Source organism: Toxotes jaculatrix, chromosome 3, assembly GCF_017976425.1.
Source record: "Toxotes jaculatrix isolate fToxJac2 chromosome 3, fToxJac2.pri, whole genome shotgun sequence".
NCBI classification, from domain to species: domain Eukaryota; kingdom Metazoa; phylum Chordata; class Actinopteri; family Toxotidae; genus Toxotes; species Toxotes jaculatrix.
The window spans coordinates 858,953-874,109 of NC_054396.1; the positions used below are offsets into that span (position 1 = coordinate 858,953).

At 41.1% G+C, this 15,157-nt stretch overlaps 1 protein-coding gene across 7 annotated transcripts in view; it reads right to left on the reverse strand.

Annotated features, from left to right (window-relative positions):
- Positions 1-2,711: 2,711 nt before the first annotated feature.
- The window catches only part of plekha6 (pleckstrin homology domain containing, family A member 6), a 57,268-nt gene continuing 44,822 nt past the window's right edge, over positions 2,712-15,157 (reverse strand). For 6 of the 7 annotated variants that reach the window (XM_041034801.1, XM_041034802.1, XM_041034803.1 and 3 more), the window contains 11 exons: positions 15,015-15,126; positions 14,754-14,893; positions 12,968-13,135; positions 11,564-11,633; positions 11,115-11,218; positions 9,819-9,977; positions 8,947-9,099; positions 8,114-8,247; positions 7,689-7,837; positions 5,801-5,909; positions 2,712-5,056 (listed from right to left, as the gene is read on the reverse strand). In XM_041034801.1, the coding sequence (XP_040890735.1) occupies positions 5,812-5,909; positions 7,689-7,837; positions 8,114-8,247; positions 8,947-9,099; positions 9,819-9,977; positions 11,115-11,218; positions 11,564-11,633; positions 12,968-13,135; positions 14,754-14,893; positions 15,015-15,126 (1,287 nt within the window). In that variant the 3' untranslated portion in view covers positions 2,712-5,056; positions 5,801-5,811. The remainder of the gene's footprint in view (positions 5,057-5,800; positions 5,910-7,688; positions 7,838-8,113; positions 8,248-8,946; positions 9,100-9,818; positions 9,978-11,114; positions 11,219-11,563; positions 11,634-12,967; positions 13,136-14,753; positions 14,894-15,014; positions 15,127-15,157) is intronic. The other variant, XM_041034804.1, reaches the window with a different exon arrangement.

Here is a 15,157-nt window from a genome sequence, read left to right on the forward strand (position 1 = left end):
GAGGACTACCTGACAGGTAGACCACAGTTTGTGAGGCTGCAGAGCTGTGTGTCTGACCTCCTGACGAGCAACACGGGGTCTCCTCAAGGAACTGTGCTGTCTCCCTTTCTATTCACCACCTACACGGCTGACTTCCAGTACTCTTCTGAGTTATGTCACCTCCAGAAGTACTCGGATGACACAGCCATTGTCGGGTGTGTGGAGAGAGGACGGGAGGATGAGTACAGGGGCCTTTTGGAGAGTTTTGTCAGGTGGTGTGGGGAGAATCACCTGCAGCTGAACGTGGCCAAGACAAAGGAGATGGTGGTGGACTTTAGTAGGAGTCAGTCCCCACCTCTCCTGTCTGTATTAGTGGGAAAGAGGTAGAAATAGTGACTTCCTATAAGTTCCTTGGAGTTCACCTGGACAACAAACTGGAGTGGTCCACAAACACTGATGCTGTCTACAGGAAGGCCATGAGTAGACTTTACTTCCTGAGGAGACTCAGGTCCTTCAGTGTTTGCAGCAGGATGCTCCACATGTTCTACCAGTCTGTAATGGCAAGCACCATCTTCTTTGCTGTGGTGTGCTGGGGTGCTGGCATTAAAGCAAAGGATGCCAACAGACTGGATAAACTCATTAAAAAAGCAGGGTCTGTTGTTGGCTTTAAACTTGCCAACCTGGAGGAGGTGGCGAGGGACAGAATGCTGTCAAAACTGAGGACAATCATGGACAGTCCCTCCCACCCACTCCATGAAACTGTGAACAATCTGGGAAGCAGCTTCAGCAACAGACTTCTGCTACCACGGTGCTCTAAGGAACGGTACAGGAAGTCATTCCTGCCGTCCGCCATCAGACACTATAACACATCTGTGTCTGTGCTCACAAACCTGGACTAATGCATCATCTAGGGTGCGCTATAAATATCAGCTACATTAACTGTATATATCTGTTATATATATATTGTATATGTAGACATATATGTACGTGTGTATACGTGTGTGTGTATATATATACACATACATATATATATATATATATATATATATATATATATATATATATATATATATATTTATATATGTGCAATTGTCTGCTGCTATGTGTGTGTGTGTGTGTGTGTATGTGTATATAAGACCCCCTCCTGTATATATTGCATTTCTATTGCATTTCTTTTACAAATTTATTTTTTCCTTTATAGAGTGTATTTATTGTCTCCTTGTTACTGCTGCTACAAACGAATTTCCCCACGGGGATTAATAAAGTATCTCTATCTATCTATCTATCTATCGTCAATAAACAACCGACTGTCCATTTCCTCATCTGAGCTTGAATGTGAAAGAATCCAGTCAGTCTGTGATTTTGCACTTTATTCATTCAGACATACAGTTCGATATAACAAAGATCATAGGATATCATCAGGGAGCCTGTTGGTGATGAGTGGGCTGGACAGCAAACCTCAGTAGACTTTTTGGCAGTGAACGTCATCATCATCATCATCACCATCATCAAGTGGATTAAAATAACAGCAATAAATTCATCATCCATTCCAGACAGTGAGACATGTTTTATCATTCAAAATACTGTGATGAATTCAGAAGCATCTAGAGAAACACGTTATTTGTATACATTCACTTTATTGCAAGGTTTTCTGAAAGCAAGCCTATTATTTGTCTTTTCTTTTTTTATATATATAATTTGCATAGTTCAAGCAGTTTGTCTATTTTCACCCAAAGTAGCAATGGTGACATGTAATAGTAGGATATACTGTAACTGAAATCCAAAATATTATATACACTGGCCATTGTAAATAATGTATATATTCTTTATTTTCATCATCCACAAATGCTACATCTAGTATCAAATATTGGACACCACCTTTTGGCTGTCGTTTCTTAACGCATCAGATTCCAATTGATCCAAAAATATGTATATTCTGCTCCTTCAAACAATCTTCAAGAGTGATACAATAAAAACAAAGTCTCGTTTGTGAAAAATGCAAAACATCGCGTAATTGAGTGTAAAAATTGAACCTGTCAACTTGTCACTGAATATCTATGCATCTAAAAAAATATGTACTGCCTCTTTTGAACTTCCCTTTCTTAAAAAACTTAAAACAAGAAAAAATAGAAGTTTTCTCTTAAATTCCTTGACTTTTTTTTTTTTTTTTTTTTTGCGTAGTGAGAGCTATGAACTGCTTTCAGAATAAAATTCCTGTAACATACTGTCTGAATCTGGACGTATACGAGCATGGACATACAAATAGCTTTCTACGAGGACAGGTCACTTGAACTTTGAAGTGCATAAGGGCAAAAAAAGCATGATGAACATACATAACAAAGGGGAGAGGTGTGTGTGTGTGTGTGTGTGTGTGTAGGTGTGTGTGTGTGTGCGTGCCTATCATGGGTCACTTCTGGGGGCTAAAGACTGGGGACCTGTGTCCCCACTCTGGAAAAAGCTGATTTTTTAGTCCCTGGTTAAGGGTTAGACTGTCAACAATGAATGAAAGTCAATGTAATGTCCTAACAAGGATAGCTGAATAAACGTGCGTATGCCTCAGGTGTATGTGTGTGTGTGTGTGGGTGGGTGGGGTCACAGAGTTCAAATCAGGAGGAAGTTGCAATGAAGAGGCAGCAGCAAAACCAGAAAAATCCCACAAGATTGTGTTTTTTATCCTCTGAGGAGCATGCATTACTTTGGAACAACTTTGAACTCATCCTGAATTTCTAGTGGCTTGTTTTTGTTTTTTGTACGAATTGTATTTTAGAAGTTTTCAGAAAGTCTTTTGGACCTTTATGTGCAACGGACACTAACGAAACATGAGCTGTCACAGCTGCCCATCCATGCAGCTCCATACTTATTTTGTTCCATCAGTGGCTTAAAATACAGACACATGGCGTGAAATAAAAGTGCAACTATGAAGGAAAAGCAGACTTTTGTTAAAAAGTGTTTTCAAATTTAAAATGGACTACTATCAAATGAAAACTGTAAAACAAATATGTTACTGAATTCATTCATGATTAAATTACAAGGTTATTTCAAAATGTGTTATTTAATATTGACCAGTTCCACCTAAAGCCACTTGTGTGCAGAATTTGAAAAACTTCAGTACCATCAATCATTGTGTTTCCTCCAGATTCAAACTCATGTCATTAACATGTCCTGTTCATCATAAACACATAAAACACATTGACATGTTTCAGACTTAATGGCACTGCATGATTGACTGGATGAAATATAATTGGGATATATCACATGTAATTTTCTAGTATATAATTCCTCTCAAATGACTGCATCATTAGCTAACTCCTCTTTACACATACACTTGTTTTTCTAGCAGAGTTACTCTTCTAAGGTCACTTCTATTTTCACTTTCCACATACAGCAGACCATTTATAAAAGCACATCCAACATACTTTACCTACAAGTGTAGACAAACACTGGGGTCATTTCATTTCAATGTGATGCTAAATGCAAAAGATTTAACCCGAAGAAGGAGTTGCACACAGTGGTTGGAGGTGAGGTGATGCCATCATCACAACTCGGCCTCGGGTGAATTACATTCATATGCAGCTGTTCTGGATCTAGAGCACATGCTGAAAGAATACTGAGTTGAAAAAATTTTTCTTGATTCAGACCCACTCTGATCTTTAGGTTCTGTGCTGTGGACAAAGGTAGACAGACAGAAACCTGCTGTCTCTTTGAATCAGCTGTTGTCAAAGGTGAAATACATTTAATTTAGTTAAGTGTATAATCCACTGCTAATCCACTGCTGGTGTTATGCTGTTTATTATAATGCTCGACCCCACGACATTGGGGGAAAATGTGTTATTTCCTGTGTGACAGCTCTGGTTTGAACTGAACTGCACAACCAGTGAGTTAGCTGCTGTAAGTGTGTCTTGTCTTAGTGTTTCAATACTTCGCCATGCAGGAGAGACCAAATGACCATATGTCAACTATAACAAGTTAAGGATTTCAGCTTGAACAATCTGACTGGGCTTCCACACCAGAGCAAAGTCAACATATCACAGAGCAAGGTCATTATTTCCAGCAAGTCCTAGCTGTGCACATTGCCTTGATTTTCCTCCAGGTTTTATGGTCAACATTCTGCTACATTAAATTTTGACCCTCAGCCAGGTCAAATGTATGTATGTAATGCTAACAGCTGCATATGAGTGTAATTGACAGCAGACGAGTTTGACAGGATGGGAAATAGTGTAGGGGGGTGGAGGTCTGGGTGAAACAGACATCACAGTGAGTTCAGAAGAAGAGTCCTCAGCTTTTTACAAAGGATGAGAGGCCTCTCGTTCCGGTCATTTGTCAAAGTGTCAGAATATGTCAGTATGTACCCTTAGTCTGTCACTGAGTCCCACTCCTCACTTAGCCACAAGCCACTGGTGGTTTTGAGGGTTGATATGGACATTAGATGACAACAAACATACTCTTTTGGCTTTTAGTGTCCAGAAGCATGTCCACAGCCTCTCTGTAGGCTTTAGTGAGACTCTTGCCAACTAGTCAACCTCAGTGTGACGTTCGTCATCCCAAACTCCTTCTCTTCACTTATCTCTGGAGTTCCTTTCCATGTTCCTCTCCAGCTTGGGTCTTTCGTACGCAGTGTTCCCTTTAGAACTGATCAACATCAAACCTTAGTTAGCTAACATTTTGCCAATATGAGGGTAAAACATCATCATCAGCGGAGTTCATCGGTAATCTCTACTTCGTAGAACGTGTCCTGAGCTAAATTATATAGAAATATTACACAACTTGAAGCTGGTAAGAGATCTGCAGCCTTACTTTGTGCCACAAGACACATGTAGTGGGAGGCTATCATGGGTTAGATGAAGTGGAGTCTTGGTCATTGGTCTTGGTCAGGTATCTGCACCTTCCATTTGGGTTTTAAATTTGCTCTTCCCTCCTTAGAAACATCCTTTGACAGATTTCCGTGCTTTTGTTGTATCAGTTTTAATTTAAAAAAAAAAAAAAAAGTTCTTTGTCTGGGGCCATCTTCTTTGCTCAGTTTGTCCAGTGAAAGGTCAGAAAGATGCTCCATCAAACTTGACAGCAGCCAGGGCTTGAGCTACAGACAGAGGCAGAGAGAGACAGGGTAGGATAGATACAAAGATCAGTTCAGATTGCCTGTGTGTCACTGGGCACTGACATCTGTTTACTATGATGGGAAATGAGTGGAATTCTAACTTTGAGCCAATTTTGGGGAAAAAAGGCTTTAATTGCTGCTACAGCAGGATGAGTTTTTTTTTTTTTTTTACAGGAAAGGCAGATTTCAACGGGCATTAGCTTCTGCTCCATTAGCCAATGTAACACTACATATTCTGAGCTAAAGTGGAGGCTATCTGCTTATCAAAGACTAAAAATTGTCAACACTAAGATCAGACTTGCTTGTTGTCTGACACTTTCAACTATATCTCATGGCCTTACTCAGCAGACAGAGTTGGTCATGATGTGGGCACGCAAGTTGGACCTTGTGTTGAGAATTTGGGGGATGGATAGACTGACACTCCAGTTTTTTCCACACTAAGTCTAAATATGTGCACAAGATGTCTGCACACAACCAAGCAGGTAGTTAAATTGTGTTGCTCCTCAAAAAGGGAAAGACAAAACTCGATGGATAAAAGCTCTCACTGTCCAAAACTGGATCATCAGCACTTATAAACATGAAGACTGCTATTCAGTTCCTGTGTTGGTTTTAACATAAAGCATCGTATCATAAACGATCCCAGAGAGTGAAATTGTGCAAAGGGTCTAAACAGGATGGGGAAAAAAAGGAGGACTGGTGGACGTGGTGCGGTGAACAGACACTCACCTTTGTAAGACTCACACCTTCATGATGTGGGCAGAGTTGGGGAAGTCAGCAGAGGAAGGGGGAGGGGCCAGGCTGTTCGGGGAGGTGGGGGGACTGGGGGCGCACTGGGCTGGAATGAGATGGAGGGAGGTGGGAGGAGTGAACAGAGAGGGGGGGTGGGTGGAAGGGAAGCAAAACAAGCAGTGAGCCAATCAATGGGAGAAGAACAGTGAGGTAAGAGGAGGGACTCCTGTGCATTCAGACGTGTGACTGTGAAAACACATCTGTGGACTTTGAGGGTTAAGAGAACTGTTGACTCTTCTTTCCCCTCACCATGTATTCCTTCAATATATGTCCAGATTAGGCCACACACATGTTACTCCTCTCATGTCTTCAGCACTTCAGGGCTACAGTATGAGCTGACCTAAGACACTGCAAACCTACTGACCATCGTAAAAGAAGATTATTGGTGCTGGACTCAAAATGAAGCTACAGTGCCAACATGTGAAGAAAAGTCATTTTGACTTTTTGATAATCCACCACACAGTATATCAACATTTTCAGAATATAGAAAGCAACTCTGATAAATTATTGATGTTTATTAGCTTATGTTTACCATATTTACCATCTATGTTCAGTGTGTCCGCATGCAACCTTTGCTAATTTATGCTAAACTCAAATTACAGCTGAATACAAAATTACAAAAAAAAGGCCTAATATTGGAAAAATGGAAATAGGTTTTCATTCTGTGGTTTTCAGGTTTTCAGCCTGTGTGGGTCAGTTTGTATGATCAACCTTTGGCTGTCTGCACCCTGGTCACATGTCTGCCTCTCCCTGTTTTCTTTAATACAGTTGATTTTAAGTTATATTTGTTACAGCTTTGTTTTATTGTTTTATTTGCTGTAATATGCAATAAATTATAAGCAAAACAAAACCAAAGCACAACAACAACAAAAGCTTCTCTTAACATAAATACAGTTGTTTAGCTGAATATGGCACCATGCATTAACATGTGTGAGTATATGGAACTGCTCTGGTGTAGATACATTAGCATATATAGTATAACTGAATTAAGTGCTATTGTTGTTGCTGAGTATGAAATGTGTAATGAAGAGAGCAAAAGAAATGAACTAATTAGACCAGCTTGTTGGCAGAGGTGTAGACACTCAGCTCCAGATTTGTGCCTCAACCATGCTCGCCTTGCACAGCCTACCCTCAATAATTATTTAACATGTTCAACATCTGCACAAGGATTTAATGATTAATGACCTCGAGTGCATTTGCACACATTGCTTAGGTAAAGGATTCCAGGTTTATGCAGTAAAATCATTTGGCGACCAGCATTTGACTTTAAAGTTGAAATCCTTAAGGTTCAAGTCTTGCTACTTTGGAAAAACCAGTGGTTACCGGTGGTAATGGCAAGTGCAGTTTACAGCAAACGATCCCTACTCCTACTCTGACAGAGATACAACAGCAGAACAACTGGTGTGTCTGTTTGTCCACGATCTGAAGTTGTCTGCTCGTCTCACTTACGGACAAAAAGAATAATGATTGAGCCCCATAAAAAAGGACCTTTAGAAGCCAGAATTTTCAGAGCCCGCCCGTAATTCACTTTCTAAAAAATGATAAAGCTCTGTGAGATCTTGAATGTTTTTCCATGGCAGATTGCAGTTCAGTTTACAAGACCTTGGTAAATGTTGGATCTCCAAAACGATCAGCACTAAATTTCAGATGTGCGATAGATGAATCATGCAGGTATGTGCAGAAACATGCATGATGCAGAGTAGGGAGTGAGTACTATGCACTGTGACCTGTCCTGTGCTTTGTGACTAAGTGGAGACATTAATGGGAGAGGGTTAGTGAGGTTAGTGAATGCGTCGACGGCAGCGAATGTGGAGAGAGTCCTCACCGGAGAGAATGCGGCTGCGACGAGAGGCCTCAGCAGCCAGAGCGCAAGATATCTCAATACGCTTCTCCTGTTCTTGCAGCTGCTGCTGAGAGTTGGCTGGAACTCCACCCTCCACCGGGCCATCCAGAAGAGGAACCATGTTCTGCAAACTGACAGAGGAAAGATAAAGAAATAAAAAGAAGGAGGGTGGTGGTTTTGTTAGTCATAATGACTATGCGACTATGTTGAACTGGCATAAATAATTTACCCTAACCCTTTCTCACCATACACACATACAATATAGTTTAGAGAGAGATGAGAACTTTTTGTCGTAAGGGAATGTGCAAGGAAATCGTGCTTTATAACATGAATAAAAATTAATTGATTTGTCGTGAAACACAGCAGAGAAAACTGATTAATTAATCTACACATGAGTCAAAACCCACTTTGATTTGGCAATGAGGGTCTTGATCCGCTCCAGTTTCTTCTGCTTCTCCTTCTGTTCCTCTGGGCTCAGAGGAGAGTTGTCTTCCACGTCCAGGTAGCGTTCTGGGATCAGAACCTTGTCAGGAGCCATCAGCTACAACAAAAATGGTGAACATGGAATAAACATGGATCCATATACATATACATGCACACAAATACAGTGATAGATCAGTATAATAAAAGAGTGAGCCAAGAAAACTTTTCATCAGGAGATTTGCTTTGTGAGTTTGGACTTTTACTATTATTATATTATAAAGAACACATACCTTTAGTTTTAGTGATATTTTTAATAAGATTTAATGTTGTGTTCTAAAGGCATTTCAACTCTGAGTGGGTGGGTTTTGCATGTACCTTTCTTCAGAAACTGTCACAAATACTTTTGCAGAGTTTTGCAGAGTAAGGTGGTCTTATGGACAAAAAAGCTCACACAACTACAAATGTGAAACACACCACTGCACTTTTAAACTTTGTCAGTAAGTAAAAGCCATCTTACAGTGAAGACACTAACAATATTTATGCAAAACTACAAGGACACAAATCTCCACAAGGAAACATGCAACAGACATAATTTAAAGACAAAGACATTAGAAGGAGTGGGGCAGTTCAGGTGTATTGGTGAGTGGTGGAGGAAGTATTCAGATCCTGAAGGTACTGCAAGATAAAAATGTCTTGTCTTCAGCACTAGAGGCAATTACAATTCTTTTGTTGTTACCAATGCTTTGAGAAAATGAGCTATGAACAGGGAGTACAAAAGAGTGAACGAGGGAGCGATGCATCAGCTGACTGATCTCACCTCTTTGCTGACATCCAGGTCGTAGGGTTCCGGTTCAACCTGTAACCGTCTCAGACGAGCGATTTCCTCCCGCGGCGACTCCTGCCCCTGGCCTCGAACTGCTGTCTCCAGGTCTTTAATGTCGATCTCATGAGCTGTCAGCCGCCGACGAACCTGTCCAAGAACATTCACACATGCACACAGATACAGATACAATCAAGTCATCTGCAACCTCCAGGACAAGTCACCAGTTCCAAAAACTTTTCCTGTTTCTGTTAATTTTCCAGAGATTTACATCAGACATTTTTGGAAATCATCTATACAGCATCGTTTACTGTGAAGTTGTTTATACTGCCATTTATTGTCTTCAGTCACACACACACACACAGATCACAGATCATCTTACCAGGAACAAAATAAATAAATATTCCTGCAGAAGATTGGTCAGTTAGTGATAGTGCCCTGATTCACTAGAAGCAATTGTTATTGCAGTGAGAATGCAATTCCCACTTGCGAACAGTGGCAATTGTATTCTTTGTGTTTACTACATTACCTGCCTGCAGGCACTAATGCACTAGAAGTACACAGTGTGCCCTTTCTTGAACAATGTTAGCCTGACTTTTGACCTTGACTTACAGCAGCAATGGGCTGGATGTCAGTGGGTGTTATTGAGGGTTGAGATCTTTCAGCCATGACTGAAATCTTGCATACATATACATCAAGTTTCTCCATCAAAATAATTATGTTTCATGAACAGCTGTTCCATCTCTCAAAGTGTTGGATGTGCACAATGATCAAAGCGTCCCAGTTCTTTATAACTATCATCTGAAAAATGAAGAAAATAAAACCTAAATCTTTATTCTACTGGCACTGTGGATCATGGTTGATCATACCACTTTGTAGCTGGCTGGAGACTGGCCACCCGAGAGGTTCAGGCTCCGCCTCTTGTCCCTCACAGAGCTGCTCTGGTTGCGGCGGATTCGTTCGTTTTGCTCCTCTATGCTCATCTTCGACTTCATCTCTGCAGGAAACACTGCGCTCTTTGGACGCTCCTGTGACAAATATGAGCCACAAAAACACACTTTGAGTGAAGGAGAGAAGATTTCAGTCTTAGTCTTATTGGAGCTTAGTGCTACCTCTGACACAGCTGACCATACAATTAGATAGACAGAAAACTGAGTTGGACTTGGAGACAAAGTGGTTCCAGTCCTATCTCATGACAAAAACAAAACAATAAAACATAACATGGTTATAGCACTTTCTATTCTTATCTGTCATTCGTGTATTAATGTTTTGTGCATTACTTAATATTTTCAGTGCATTATGTAAAGCACTTTGAAGAGCCATTGTGTGGAAAATCATTCAGTACTTTGCTGTGTTCAAATGTATTTTTGAAACCATAAAAGAAAAATCCAATTTTCTTGAGTTATCAAATAACACATGATTAACTATGCATCTCTGTTAGCCATGATTATTCCCAGATAACAGGACATTAAACTCATGGTAAGAAGAGCAAAGTATTATTAAATTACTACCAGGCCATATTTTATACTATGGCAGAGTTTACAACTGTATGTGAACCTCTGGGATTATGAGTTAGACTTGACTCACACTAATGAGCCCATTATCAAAGAAATAATCTGAAACTTTGCCCATATCCAAAAAAACAGCAGACATTTTGGCAGGTCCTTCCTGTCACTGCTTGACTCGTTTCAGATGTTCTTTCATATGAATAATATCCCAAATATCTGAATGTCAACATCTCAACCCCTTCAGCTACTTGAAGAAATGTTCTCATGTTATAATTATAGTTATAGTTAAATATAGTTAAAATAAATATATATATTAAGGTGGTGACTTGTTGGTAATCAGAGTGTTGTATGGTTGTTTTTATCTTGTTTGTACCTTATGTGAAAATACTGAGTATCTGAGCTAAAGCAGTTGAGACAATCATCTGACAATGGTAATACGAGGAGGCACTTATCTAAGTTCTCAGACCATAAATGTGTGTTGGGACAAAGCCAAGGTCCCTGCTCTGTCACAGTGTTGTTGTACACACTGGTTAAAGATCCTTGGACAGATTGATTTCCATACAATGTTTTATTTGGCTTGAGGCTGCACACATCTGTGTATAGTGTGGTTTAGACAGACATTTTTATATTATTTCCATGTAGTTTAGGTTAACATACCCTAGAGATTCCGTTGGGCAGTCTGCCATTATGCCGGGAAACTCCAGCAAAGCCGCCATGTGATTCGTCTGTGGGGGACTTGGTTCTAGGAGGAACAATGCCAACTGGCAAAGGATACAAGAGATAAATTCAGAACCATGGGAAAGAAGAGGAAACTGAATTCTCACTGCTAACATTACGAGTCATGACAATATGCATGCATATTGCATGTGTCAGTCTCACTTAATTTAATGATACATAATGTCTAAAAAGACAGAATTCTAAATTGGATTATGGGCTTTCTTTCATCTGTCATTTACAAATGTCAGTGAAGGAAGTATCATCAGTGCAATCCCATGTTCCGAAAGGTTCTGTGACCCAATCCGGGAGTTAATTGCCAGATTACGATCATTATCCAAGAAAGGATCAGAAGGGTTATCACAGGGAAACATGAACATAGGTTGTTTTACCTTTGTTCATGCTGGATTGTCTGTCCTGGTCCTGCATGTCACTGATATTGTTCTGCTCTCCAAACTTGGGCTGCAATATGAAATACTGAGATTATTTGTCATGGAATCAGCATTAAACCTGAAAGTTGTGAAAAGTTTCCGTGCACATCCAAAGCTGCTGCAGAATGCATTAGATGATGAATTGTGTTGAGTGATGGGAGGCATCAAGTTAAAATGCCTGTTATACCTGTAGAACCAAGGAAGAACCAAATTACTTGCAGACGCAGTAATGACCTGATCACACAAGCAGGGAGGACAGTGGTATTTCAGACTTTAAGAACATATGGACACATATTTCTCCTGCAATTTAAACAGCTCCACAAAAGAAAAGCAGCATGGTTTGCTGCCAGTCATGAGACAGGAGGTGTTGCTACAAAGACATGGTACCTACAAAGCCTCCAGCACCGTGTGACCATATGCTAACTAGCATTTCTCACTACACTACAAAGACATCACACAAATAGGCACATAGAGAGTCTGACAGATGAACAGTAGCTGTAGAGAACCCCATACCAGGTATTAAGATGCATACCAAGTGCTGCTCATCTTTGCCCTTTGCACCAAAGCACCTGCAGTGCATCTTGGACTGAAATGTTCTGTGTTTAGTTTGTCTGTCAAGATTCTCAGTCATCCAGGTCATGGTATCTCGTAAAGCTATACAAAGTGAAAAGTGGATTTGCTTGAGGTTCTTGAAGACATTTCACCTCTCATCCTTCAGTTCTAAGTGACATGTGGGGAGGGACAAAGGACACTCATTTGAGGACAGTAATGTTCACATTTTGGCCAAAGACCAATGGTTTGAAAGAGGAGCAAAAGAAGCCATCTACATCAAACTGGAACAACCATCGCTCAACAGAGGAGGTGGTCTACAACACCACTTATCAGACACTTACAACCCAGTTTTGAGATCCCTCACCAGGCAGCTCATCCATTCACATCGTGACTCATGTGACCCTAACAACTCACATTGCGGTGGGATGGGAAGAGAACTTAACAACTCTCGAGGTGAAAATGTCTTCAAGAACCTAAAGCAAGTCCAGTTGCCTTTGTATAGGTTTGGAATTACAAACACTTTCTGTTACAGCATGTAGCCAATGTGGATTTTAGTGACAGAGGCATTAAAAAGAGCAAAGGGGGAGCAGCCACATTGAGAGGTCAAATATAGGCTGATATGGAGATACAGGCATAAATATCAGAGGCAATGGAAGAGTGTTTGAACAAAAAGAGGTTTGGAAAGAGCAAGAATGTGAAGTTTGGGGGGATGAATGATCTCTGTGGGCTCACAAGATTAAAAATGATGTTTTGAAAAGATGACTTTGGACAACAGTTAGGACTGTGTGAGGGGAGAGCTGGACACCCAAATACCTTTCTGATGTGAAAATCTTCACCATCAAGGTAACCATCATCGATGCCCAAGCTGCGTAGCCAGGCGGTGCTGTCAAAGGGAAGGGGAGGGATGGAGGGAGGGGAGGTAGGGGAGGGTTCCAAAGGGTAATAGGCCTTGGGGAGGGGAGGCCTTGGAGGGACACTTTCCTAAATCATCGTAAGGGCAGGGAGGGGGGAAGGAAGGAGAGAAAGGAAAGGACGAAGAGAGAGTGCTGCACATCAGGAGGAGTGATAACAAGCCAGGCAAAGTGCAGAGCAGAAAGGACTCATGGGAATGATTCTGTGGAATGGGGTCTTGATCCCATGTTAAAGAGTTAGACATGAAAATCTCCAGGTGGCCAATGAAATACCTGTCCTCTGTGACCTCTGCGAATTCTTATATCCACACCATAGTGTTTCATATTAAGTGTTTTTATGAAAGACTGACATCAATGAGAGAGCATGCTTCCTCTATATTTTTTCCTAAAAGCATAACTGAACCTATAACTCCAGCTACGTGTCCCCAATTTCCCAAATCTTTACATGAATCAGACTAAGCAGTGCCAAAACAGTATTATTTGAAAAACATATATATATATCAGGGAATATATGTGCAAATTCTTTGTTCCATAGGATCCCTGCAGAGCAGTCAAAGAACCAGCACTGATAACTGAAAGGTTAGATAAGAATCTGTCTGCAAAGACAGTTAGCAGGACAGAGGGCTTTGCAAATGGGGGACAAAAATGGTCATGGCCTTTAGCGATAAAATGTTATTGCCTTGTATTTACAAATGTTACAAATCAGAACAGATAGAATTGGGAATCATCCAAATCTCAAAATGTTAAAGCTATCTTTAAAGATGGCTCTGCATGAACACTTTACCTGAATGATCCCTCGATAAATCAGACTGTGTTATGGTGCAAATCACTGGATCATTGCAAAGTTCCCCTTGATTGTTGGGGTAACTAAGTGGTCTACCAGTGGCACCAGCATGACATGGTGACCAAGAAGCTAGCTGCCGATGGTGAGTTTCAGGGCTAGCACTTCTCAAACAAGGGACTGAGGGTGCATAAATATCTGGGCTATAGTGTAATGACAAAACATCAGTCCGATAGGAGTCCTGGAGAAGCAGGATCTGGGATTCAGGCATAGAAAATCTTCTGTTGGAGGACAGGTTTCTGAGGCTATTGTGGTATTGAGTTGGGAACTGAGAGGGGTGGGAGTCTGGATAGACATCTTTTCTTAGGCCAATCCTGACTTCTTGGGTGCAACCATTTGAGGATGACCAACTAACCTCCTCAAGGTCAGAATGGGTTTGTACTGTGTCTGAACACTGATTGGAAATTTTGGAGTCATGGCATTTTACTTGGACATAACTGATCTGTTTATCTCCTCCAGTTTGAGCAGAATTTATAGGTTGTTCAAAGGTGAAGTTGGTTCTGCAGTTGATGTTTTGGTCAGTTTCTTCTATCACAGGGTCTAATCTACCCAAGGATTCCCTGTGGCTTTGGAAAGCTAGGGAGGGCTGAGGAAAGTTGTATTCATTTGTTTCACAGCCAGAGTAATTTAGATGTTCTATGTGCAAGCTTGTGTCAGCCTCTCTGTAACTTTTGGGTCCACATATAAGTTTAGGATCAGATTTGAAATGAGGCACTGGACATGACTTGGGACGAGGTTTAGGGCTTGATCTTCTATGCACTTCAGGGTTGGTTCTAGAGTCTGTGCATGTGGCTGTGCCAGGTTTTGGATTGGGGTTGGTCCCCAGCTGGGTGTTTCCGGTGCTTACCTCCGGGCCCAGCTGTTTGTTGGGGGAGGCCTGGGAGCCGGGCACTGGGGAGAAGGGGCTGAGCGGGCTGGTGAGGCTTACTGAGCTCAGGGGACTGGCTGGACTATTGGTGCTAAAGGAGCCTGATGCACCGCTGGCCACTGTGCAAGAGAAAAAGAGGGAGGTGAGGGTGGCAGGAATAGAGTCATTAGAATGTACATGATAAAGACACTGGTATTTCAATTAAATTAAATGAATTATTTTCCAGCTCCAGTATGTTACCTCTGTGCTTGGCTGTGTCAGTGCCTCTGGATGAATTATTCTTGTGCAGTCCCTCTAATACATCCTGGACTCTCCAAAACTCTTTCTGGATGTGCCTACGAACCAGTTCACTCTGCAATAAAGACAGACAAAATAAGATGAGC